Raw genomic sequence first — 12,148 nt, forward strand, 5'->3', positions numbered from 1 at the left:
CTCTTATATTACAAAATTCTTATATGGCAATAATCTTATGTCACGACTCTTCTCACGTCGTCTGGAATGTTCTTCCCATTTCTGGAATGTTTTTCCAGACTTATATGGTGTGTGATTGATAATGTTTATTTATTTAAAGAATGCCTTTTTATTAATTTATATTTTTGTTTTAAAACATAATAATAATAATAATAATCTATTTAATATTTGAGAATTTATAAGTAATGTTTTGATTAATTGAATGGAGCCGATATAATCCACATTAAAAAAGGCCTAAATCATCCGCGAAAGTAGGTTAGTCTAATAAGTTAGAGAAAGGCAGTGCCGGAGTGGGACGGCTGTTCTAGGTGATGGCGAATTTGTACGTCAAGGCGTCGCCGCCGGCAGACCTGAACCGGAACACGGAGTGGTTCATGTACCCTGGAGTCTGGACCTCGTACATCTTGATCGTCTTCTTCTGTTGGCTTCTCGTTCTCTCCCTCTTCGGCTGTACTTCGGGGATGGCTTGGACAATCGTTAATCTCGCTCATTTTTTCGTATACTTCCTTCCTTCTGTCTATCTATATATATATTTGAATTGGGATTTTGTGGTTTCCGTTTTTTGGTTCAATGAAAGATTTATCCATAGGAATATTGTTCTACGTCTGTTATTTGATTTTTTTTGGCTGATACAATTTTTGTGATGAAATATGTGGAAGTGAGTGGCTCTGATATTGTTAAGTAAATTTGCTTGGTTGAAAGAAAACCGCTTGAGATCATAAATTTCCTGTGTAATTGGCACCGTAGTTTTTTTTTGAGATCATAAATTGAGCAGGAAGTATGCTTAATCATTCAATGATTTATTTTTGTACTTTTTGAACCAATCCACTTTTTCTGTGTAGGTCTTAAATTGTTATGCTTGTAGATGCTCGATGATCAAGATTCTGCAGAAGTTGCTATTCAAAATATTTGATCATCTTCTTCCCTTATGTTTTACGTCTTTTATGGTTGTTGTTACTGATTTCAGATGATCTGCTCCTTGGAATAATCCTTCCGAAATTTAATCAGAGAACTCTCATTTAAGATGAGATACAATTTCATTCAATTTAAATAATGAATGACCCTGCAGCCTCATCTGTATGCATTTTGAAACTGGTTACCAATGTGCAAGTGTCATTGTTTAATTGATGCATATCTTAGCACACAATTCTCGTAATTTCTATACTACTATGTCTGATAGTTTTGACTTTTTCGTACAATAGGGCTCTTTACTGTAATGCCTTGTATTGTCAAAAGATGTAGTAGAACTTGTAGCTTATGTAATTCATTTGTTGTAGTCAATGGTATATTTTGTAAACTGATTTGAGTTATTATATGCTCCTGTTAGGTAACTTATCACTTCTTCCACTGGAAGAAAGGAACTCCATTTGCTGATGACCAAGGAATCTACAATGGGTTAACTTGGTGGGAGCAGATTGACCAAGGAAAACAACTCACACGCAATAGAAAATTCCTCACTGTTGTACCAGTGGTGCTGTAAGTTTTCTATTTTTCTTTCAGCCATCCTAACAAATAACTTTGCTATTTTGTTATAAAGCTATTATTTCACATCAATCTTGTTGATTCCCAGCTCCAACTTTATTATTCAATTCCAGTTTACTTGGTATAAATTTTTTTAACTTAGAGCCTGTGAATTCACACTTGGGTTGGATATTTTCAGATGGAAGTAGGTCGCTTTTGATCTGGATATAAATTAAAAGATGATTTATAAATGATAACATTTGATGTAAGGTGTAAGGTGTAAGATGTTTTGGCATTTAGTGGAACCTTGAAGGAATAAAAGACATGTCATTTGTATTCTGAATCTGGAAAACAAAATAAATTTGGAGTGCATTGAGGCTCAATTTCTGATTGATATTATCATATGTCTAATGCTGCCACACATCAATTGCCTATTGTTTATCTTCGATTATGTTAGACAACAGAAATGAAACTTAAATACTGTATATGATGGTTAAGATTAACCCTAAAATGGACTGCTGATATGAAAGATAATGTAAACGGAAGTGGATGGGGTAGATTAAAAGGGTTCCATCAGCTGATATGAAGGTTTTTTTAAAATGATCTGGACCTTGCAGATTTAAACAGATCAACTGACTAGTATTTGAGATTGGTTAAAGGTTTGATTGAGTAGCAACGATGGTAGTTATTTATCATTGTGAATTTGAAAATGAGATTGCTGGCAATGTTAGGATGATCAAACACGTTAGTTTAGCAGAAATCATGTGATTAGCTTAAGTTACAAGAGGCTACATATTATATGTTGACTAGAAAGGGATATTTGTTTAATGCAGGTCCACCCTTGTTTCCAATTTCAAAACAGAATCAGTTAACACCAAATTGATAGCAACTAGTCCCACAAGTAATTTTTGTTCAACCCAAACCTGTAAATTACAATCAAAATTGTAACCAACCATGGAGACAACCGTAACGTTTAGTCTTTGTGGAGATGATGTAGGTTTCTCATTTAGCCGGTCAATCTGCCTATAATAATATTTTTCACAATTATTTTCTCCGATAATATCCTTAAGTTGAAGTGAATGTTATGGTTGTGGGGGTCAAGCTTGCATCCTATATTCAAAAAAAAAATAATAATAGCCTACTTTCATCATGCTATATAGTTTGTATCCATCTACATGCATATCTTCAAAAAATGAAAAAAAAAATAGAAAGAAAGAAAGACAACCTCAACTTAGTCACCTATCTTTTTATCTCCCTTTCTCATTTTTATCTTCAACTCAATTAAAAGTGAAATTTGAGTTGGTGTGAGTTGAATTTGTAGTACTACAATCATAAAGGTTGTTCACCTAAGGATTGCATGTCTACAAATTGTTACATATTGTTACCATGGAAGATGAATTGATCTCCAATGGGATGAGTATGAAATATATAAAGGTGCACATAGGGTGTGATTCTCTTGCTTTATCACCATTGGAGAGCTTCCAAATATATTAAGAAGTCTTCTTTGAAATAGATCATGGTATCAAAGCATTATTTCAAGTTGTCTTCCGCTGCCTTTGTCGATGGCCGGAATAGCAGTTGGTGGAGGGCTTTATTAAGTTCCTCATTCTTTTCTCCTCCCACAAAAAGAGAAAAAATTCTCAGACCTTTCTTGACAAATATACGAAATGCTCTATTCGGTGTCTCGACCTTCAACGACTACGAGTTCTCCATTACACTCTCCTGTGTGTATACCCTTAAGTGACTTTAACTCTACAAGCAAACAACCACTTTTTCGAATCTTCCCGTTGCCATCTAGTTAGTTTTTCTCAAAGTGTTGGTTGGAAACTATCACAATTCCTATTCCCGAAGGTGGTATACTCATTTGTTCAACTTCATTCAACAGTTGCAAATCCCAGCCAACCGACGTTTTTCGAATCTTTATTTGCACAACCACCAATGCCATGACCCCACTCCAATTATATGATATGACTCATTTGGAAGAAAACTAGTCCACAGAGGACTCTTAGGGTCATATCTCGTATTAGCCATCTCACTTGAAGGAGACAAATTATCAAACATTCAAAAGTTTTACATTATATCTGCAAATATTACCCACACCCACTTCATGAGAATCTCGACATTAACCCTCTAATTGACGATTGTCCTCAAAGACATTAATTTTAAGTTTGAATCAAAATCATCTTTACCTCAATCACGGTGGTTTGGAGCATATTTACCTCCTGGATTAGAAAATACACACTTTTATCACGAGACCCATTTTTTGGGGGGGAAAACCTAAGAGCCATTTACTTCAAATGATTGGGGTTTATTTGTCTTATCAAGAAAGACTCATTTATCTCTACCTAGAAAATTGTTATTTCAATTATTAGTGAACCTTGTATTATATATTGAGATCTCAACCATCTCACTTGGAGGAGGTAAGGCATCTCATGTACATTATATCAAAAAAAACTAATCTTTTTCTCTTCAAATTAGAACAACAATTAGTGTAATTGTTGGGCATTTAGAACAGGGTCTAATTGGCAGTACCAAGTTTATGGAAAAAATTATTTCATCCCTAACATCTATGGTAGTTACAAATCCATTATCTCCATTCTATAGAGATGAACTATTCATCATCTTCTATTTGAATTCCCTACTCTCTTTCTATATGGAGGAATGTTACAAGGAGCTCAACTAATGTTGTAAAGTTTGGAGTAGATTCAAGGTGTAGATTGTTGCCAAGGTTATTGTTCATTGTCTCTCTTATAGTATCTTACATGCACCTTCTAAAGAGAAACGAGTCATTTACTTTGCCATTTATAGAGTAAGAATTGGAGCAAGGTTCCCTACACTTATCCCAATACTTTGTAAGGAGTGAGGGTTAAATAATGAGAAGATGTAGTTTCATCCACCTTGATGGATAGACAACATTAGTTTGAAAAGAGAAAAACTACTTTACATCTTTGGTTATTCTTAGCTTTTTTGGGATACTTAGGATGTTAAGTATTTTTCCTTTCTATTTTCTTTTGCATGCACTTGCACTTTGTAAGTTCCTTTTGAAGTCTTTCATTTTTTAATATACAAGAAAGTGTTTTTTCAAAAAAAGTTTTTTTTACAGTACTTCACTATAGCTAGATATTTTTCATTCTAGTAAGGATGATGCTCATTTGGTAGGTACTTGATTGCTACGCACACAACTGACTATCAGCATCCAATGCTTTTCCTGAATACGATAGCCGTGTTTGTGCTTGTGGTTGCGAAGTTCCCTAATATGCACAAGGTTCGGATATTTGGCATCAATGGAGATCAGTGAACAAATCCTGCACTTCACTTCAGTTTAGGATGTTTGGCACCAGTTACTTGTGTTTGAGAGCTTCATTCCTTTCTGTAACCTGCCTGCATCCAATATGTTTGTTATACTAAACCTACATAGAATCTAGATCAGAGAATGACATATTACTTGGGTATGTAATGTTGTGTTCTTCCCATGATGTTGAAAAGTGTTTGTACAGAAGAGTTTATTAAATGTGGATCACGATATTGAAATGCCTCTTGCGATTGTTACTTGCATTTATGATTTGTTTACAAATTATTGTTTCATCTGTAACAGGTATTCTCGTGAGGTATTTTACGATATTTTCACTGTCAAAAAAATGTATGTGTACTGGTAGATGGTCAGTTGCTAAAATGTGGAGGAAAGAAAGGCTCATGAGTTCATTGAAGGAAAATAAAAAATACAAACATGTTGAAATTGTAACATGTCATATACCAACACCAAAGTGAAGATTTGAAAAACTGCCAGCAATCACTGAAATTGCGTTGGAGCCATAAATTCCATAAAAAAAAATCTATTAAATTAATTAGAATCAACCCGGGCAATTCGCCCCCACACTTGCACCTAATTAAAGAAAGCACGCATAATTTCCTTCTGGATAAAATATAATAACCTCATTTGGATAAGAGGGATTTATTTAGGCAAATGAGATCTCGGAAGTTACACATTATTCTTGCAATCCTCAAAACAACTTATGGAAATAAGGAATATGGACAACATATACTTGAGCATAGATACTAAAACAACATTAATCAATATCATTATCCCCTTCAGTTATCTATTTTATCTTCCCAAGACCTCTTACAACTTGGCTTTGGCACCGAGTGGAATCTCAAGGTAGGTAGTGGAAGAAGGGGGCCGACCAAAATCCAATATTTCGACGAGTCTGTTGCTCCTACTGTTTGAGACAACATTTGAGAGAAATATATTGGACTTACCCAGATTAATATGTAGGAAAAAAATTAACATTACGCTTAGTTGCATGGATAGTAGACAAAGAGTACATAAAGTTGAATAAACAATAAGTTTTTTGTTTTTGATGTTCAGTATTCCTAGAGTAATAATAATGATTTTAGGGGTGAGTAGGATAACTAAGAGATTTGGGTGGGAGACCTAATCAATATGCAAATAATTTATTTTGTCATTTGAAAAGGCAAACATATGAAGAGTCAATATTTTTTTTATAAAGATTTGTAAGAATTTATTTGAGAAAAATAAGAAGAAATATTTTGCCCTCTCTTCTTACCAACAAATTGTTAACAAAGCTTTTGTGTGTGAGGTGAGTCTAAGAGAACTCGCTAGCCTCAAAAGAGAATGTTGCGGCGTGCTCTGGCCGAGAGAGAAATATGAGCGATCGAGAGCTTTGTATGGTGTGTGTTGAGTGTAAACACTTGAGAGAAATGACAGGTCTAACCAATGACATCCCGCTATCCAAGTTGACAAAAGACGTCAACTACGACAACTAGAAGGTGCAGATGAAGGCCATTTTTGGCTCCCAAGATAACTGAGATGTGGTCGAGGGTGGGTATGATGAACCAACAAACACAGTTGGGTATTCAAATGTCGAACTGAACGCATTGAAGGTTGTTCGAGCTAAAGACAGGGCGACTATGTATCTTCTATACCGATCTGTCGACGAATCTGGCTTTGAGAAGATAGTCGATGCAAAATTTTCCAAAGTAGCATGGGATATACTCGAAATAAAAAACAAATGAGACGATCGGGTGATGCAAGTCTGGCTTCAAACCCTAAGGGGAGATATAGAAAACATGATGATGAAAGAGCCTAAAAGCGTATCTGAGTTCAATACTCGGGTGGAGACCGTGGGGAACAAGATGAATTGAAATTGTGGGAGTCTTTCATCAAACCGAGTTGTTGAAAATATTTTGAGGTCATTGACAGATAGTTTTGAAAATATCGTGATAAAGAAAACCGAATAAAAACACACGTTTAACAATCCAAATAGACAAGCTACAATAATGACTAAAACTTCTTTTCCCCTTATGTATAATCAAATGGACAGTCAATTAAATTGAGCAAATAGCTTTTTAAACAATCAAAGAACAAGGCACCGAGATTTTATGTGGAAAATCCAATTTAGGTAAAAATTACGGGACCCTTAGGCCACTTAAACCATCCATTATATAAATGAGTATACAAATGTTGTCCAATACAAGCCTAGACATAATATAATAAAAAGCATCAAATAATCTCATTCTAACTTGTCATTACAATATATATCATAATCATCATCAAATATAGCTAACCAAAAACAAAGGCCAAAGAAAATTGTTTGTGGCTTAAAGCCGCTGATCAGAGAAGAGAGAAGAACAGAAGAAGTGTTAGTGTTCTCACCTACACGAACTAACCTGTCAATTGATCAGAGGCTGGTCGGAGGCTGTTCGGTATTAGTCTCTAAAGAAACATAGTGTACAGGGAAGAGGGAGCATAGATCAAAGAGAAAGAAATTTCTCTTTTTTTAATTAATTAAATGCCCTAATGGGCTTTATTTTTGGTTAAGCCCAAAACAATTTGAGATGACCCCAAAAAATCTCCTCTGTTAGCGCAACTTCGCGGGCTTCAATAAACCTGCTCTCTCCCAAAAATTTTCAAACTTGTCCTTAGGCAAGGCTGTGCAAACATATCTGCACCATTCTCACTTGTATGAATCTTCTCCAAGTTCAACTCTTTTACCTCAAGCACATCATGTATCCAATGATATCTCACGTCGATGTGTTTGGATCTCGAATGAAAAGTTGAATTCTTCGAGAGATGAATGATATTTTGATTGTCACAAAATGAAGTGAACTTCTCTTTCTTTTGCCCAACTCCTATATGAACTTCTTAATCAATAATACCTTTTTACATGCCTTAGTATCTGTAATATACTCAACTTCTGTAATAGTCAAATCAAAACACTTTTGAAACCTTGACTACCACAAAACAACACCGCCTACAAATGTAACCAAAAAACCTTATACATATTCTCTTGAATCAACATCACCCGCCATATCAGAATCTGTAAAGCCTTCCAAAATAAGAGTATCACTTCTGAAATATAAACGTATTTTCGAAGAACCTCGAAGATATATGAGAATCCACTAACAACCAACAAATGTTCTTCTTCGAGGTTGGAGAGATATTGACTAACAACACCAAATGCATGTGCTATGTCCGATCTTGTACACACCATGACATACATAAGACTACCAACTGTAAAGGCATAATGTACATTTTTCATCTCATATTTCTCTTTCTCACTTGTAGAACATTGTTTAGTACTCAACTTGAAATGACCTACAAGTGGAACTGAAATCAGTTTTTCATTTTTCATTGCAAACCTTTCAAGTACCTTCTCAATGTACTTCTCATGCGATATCCAAAGTATTATGTTTTTTCAATCTCTTGTGATTTCCATGCCTAGGATATGCTTCACTAAACCCAAATCATTAATCGTAAAAGACTTGTTCAAATCCCTTTTGATCATCTCAATTTTCACAATATCTTGTCCAACAATCAACATATCATCAACATAAAGCAGAAGAATGACATAATCATCAACGATTTGTCTCTTGATGATAACACAATGATAAGTAGTAGTCTTATTGTACCCATTTTCTTCCATGAATGAGTTGAATTTACTGTACCATTGTTTAGGTGCTTGCTTGAGCCCATACAAACTTTTCCTCAACCTGCAGACAAGATCTTCTTTACCTTTAACTTTGAAACCCTCAGATTGTTCTATAAAGATCTCTTCCTCCAAGTCACCACGGAGAAATGCAGTCTTAACATCAAGTTGTTCAATTTCCAAATCTTGACTAATAGACAATGCTAACACAACTCTGATGGATGACCTCTTCATAACCGGTGAGAAGATCTCTTCAAAATCTATCACATTTTTCTGACTAAAGCCCTTCACAACCAGTCTTGCTTTGTATCGAGGTTGTGATATATTCTCTTGATGCTTCAACTTGAATACCCACTTGTTTTTCAAAGTCTTCTTTCATTTTGAAAGTTTCACCATGTCATAAGTCTAGTTCTCTTACAAGGAATTTATCTCTTCTTGCATTATCACCGACCACTTGTTCTTGTTTTTTATGAGACAATACTTCTTGATAGGTTTCTGTCTTTCCCCCGTCAATCAACATCACATACTCATTTGGAGAATACCCACTAGAATGTTGTCGTTTCCTACTAGATCTTCTAATATGCTGATCATCGGATGGCTCTAGAGAACTATCATCATCTTATTCATCTTCCTCTGTTGGCTCAACATCAAATAAAGGAGTCTCATCAATATCAACATGGGAATTTTCCACATCATTGGGATGTGATTGTGGTATACAAATCCTACCATTATTGGGTAATTTCTTTTCCGTAGGATTTGGATTTTCATTTTTCTCAAAGTTTTCAATAGTCTGATCTTCAAAGATTACCACATATATTCTTCTAATGAGTTTATTGTTAACCAGGTCTTCATGGCCATACCCAATAAAGATACATTGTCTCGTCTTTCTATCTAGATTAACTCTCTCATCTTGAGGAACATGAACAAACATTTTACAACTAAAACTCTCAAGTGATCATAAGAAACGTCTTTACATCTCCAAACTCTTTCTGTAACGTCGTCATTTAAAGGAGTTGAGGGTGAAAGGTTTATCAAATCAACTTTTGTCTTCATTGCATCTCCCCAAAATGATTTTGGCAACTTAGCATGAGACAACAAACACAAGATTTTCTCATTGATAGACATGTTCATCCTTTCTGCGACTTCATTCTGTTGTGGTATTTTTGGCACAGTCTTTAAGAGCTTGATCTCGTGACTTCTACAATATTCCAAAAATGACCCTCTGTATTCTCCACCATTGTCCGAACGAACATATTTCAACTTCTTCCTAATTTATCTCTCCACTTCAGCGTGAAACAACTTGAAGTAATCCAATGCTTGATCCTTAGTCTTCAAGAAATAGACCCACACATTCCTTGAGAGAAATCATCGATAAAAGTGATGTAATAATAAGCACCACTTAAAGTCAAAAAATCCATAGAATATATGTCTATGTGAACCATATCTAGAATATTGGGTTTCCTATATGGAGAAAAACTCTTGAAGGAAACTCTATGTTGCTTACCAACTAAGCAATCTGTGCATGCCTTCAAATCTGAGGACTTCAAGCACTAAAGATCGATTGTCTTGGAGAGAACTTGCATGCCATTCTGACTTAAGTGACCAAGTCACTTATGCCAAAGTTGTGCTGAACAATCATTAATTGCATTTGCTTCTCCCCCCTAAGACTTAACCTCTATCACATAAAGAGAATTGTTTTTCCTTCATTAGCTACCACCAACGACCCTTTACTAAGTTTCCATTTTCCTTCACCAAAGTGACTATGATAGCCTTCATCATCAACAATACCAGTGGAGATCAAATTCATCCGAATAATGGGAACATGTCGAACATTTTTCAAAAGTAGCTTGCACGAAGTGTTAGTATCCAAACAAACATCTCCCTTTCTAACTACACATAACATGGTTTCCTAGCGTCACTGAACCAAACTTTCCACCAGTGTAAGAAGTAAATATATCACAACGATTGGTGACATGATAAGAAGCACACGAGTCTACCACCCATTGTGTATCTTGAGAAATAAAGTTGATATTATAATTGTTGTAAAACAATATCGATGTCGTTACTACCCACAACTACAACCTTACTACTTCTATCTTTCTTATTCTCCTTTTGTTCTCTCTTGAAAAATTTGCACGAATAATTCTTGTGTCCTGGCTTGCCACAATGATAACATGTAATTTTTTTTCTCGAGTTGGATGTTCCCCGTGACCTTTCAGAATTGTCACTACGATTCTTTGTAGTTTAATTTTATTTCTACCACTTCTCTCGGTCACGAACACCTGACTTGGAGTCGAGAAGCCTTGTTCTTTTCTTCTAGCCTCTTCATTCAACACACTCTCTTTTATCATTTTCAAAGTGAGCTTACCTTGTGGAACATAATTGGTAATAGAAACTACAAGTGTCTCATAACTATCAAGCAATGAATTAATCAAACACATATCATGAAGCTCATCATCAAATTCCATTCCTATCGCAACCAACTCATTTAGAATACTCTGAAAATATTTAGATGCTCGGACATAGAAGACCCATCTTGATATTTGAATAAGCAAAGATTCCTAAATAGAAATTCTTTATTTTGAGTGTTGTTTTCTCATACAACTCACTCAAAATAATCCACATTTTATGAGCATTAACCTCAGTAGCCACATGCTGATACACGTTGTTGTCAACCCATTTCCTGATCTTACCAACTTTCTTTTTGTTCAGCTTCTTCTAATCTACATCTGACATAGCCTTTGGATTGCCTTTATTACACAAGATAGTGTCTTCATAATCATAATTACACAATAAGCCCTTCTTCCGTGACTTCCAAATTGTGTAGTTGGTTGTAAGTTTTATTATTGTTCCATTATTACTCAATGATTCTTTCATTTGAATTACTCAAGAATCACCACCAAATGAACTCAGCTCTGATACCATTTGTTAAAAAAAACTAAATAAAATCACCTTTTTAGAAATCCAAATAAACAAGATACAACAATGGCATAAAAATTAATTTTCTCCTTCTGTTTAATCAAATGGGAAGTCAATTAAATTGAGCAAAATAGCCTTCAAACAATCAATGAACAATACACCGAGATTTTATGTGGAAAATCCAATTTAGGTAAAAACCACGGGACTCTTAGGCCACTTAAATCATCCATTATATAAATGGATATATAAATGTTGTCCAATACAAGCCTAGAGGTAATCTAATAAAAAAACATCAAATAACCTTATCCTAACTTGTCATTGCAACATATATCATCATCATCAAAGATGGCTAGCCAAAAAAAAGGCAAAAGAAAACTGTTTGCGACTTAAAGCCCCTAATTGGAGAAGAACAGAAGAAGGGCTAGTGTTCTTATCTACACTAACTAACCTGGTCGACTAGTCGAAGGCTGGTCGGAGTCTAGTTGGTATTCGTCTATAGAAAAACCAAAGTGTATAGGGAAGAGGGAGTAGAGATCAGAGAGAAATAAATTTCTCTTTTCTTTTGTTAATTAATTAAATACTCTAATGGACTTTATATCTGGTAGCGACCCTAACATGTGTCAAACGTATAGCGAGAGGCTCGATCTCAAAATTTAAAAACATCGTTCAACCGTGTAACAAGAGGTTCCATTTGAGAATTTAAGAACATCACTCAACTGTGTAGCGAATGGATCGATTTGAGAATTTAAGAACATCGCTCAACCGTGTAGAGAGTGGTTCAA

At 35.0% G+C, this 12,148-nt stretch overlaps 1 protein-coding gene across 1 annotated transcript; it reads left to right on the plus strand.

Moving 5' to 3' along the window:
• Positions 1-252: 252 nt before the first annotated feature.
• Positions 253-5,086, plus strand: LOC124937547 (ORM1-like protein 3). Its single transcript, XM_047477828.1, has 3 exons — positions 253-536; positions 1,367-1,515; positions 4,660-5,086. The coding sequence occupies exons 1-3, from the start codon at positions 351-353 to the stop codon at positions 4,796-4,798; spliced, it is 474 nt and encodes a 157-aa protein (XP_047333784.1). The 5' UTR covers positions 253-350; the 3' UTR covers positions 4,799-5,086.
• The last annotated feature ends 7,062 nt before the right edge of the window (positions 5,087-12,148 follow it).

The sequence above is a fragment of the Impatiens glandulifera genome, chromosome 5 (genome assembly GCF_907164915.1).
Source record: "Impatiens glandulifera chromosome 5, dImpGla2.1, whole genome shotgun sequence".
Taxonomy (NCBI): domain Eukaryota; kingdom Viridiplantae; phylum Streptophyta; class Magnoliopsida; order Ericales; family Balsaminaceae; genus Impatiens; species Impatiens glandulifera.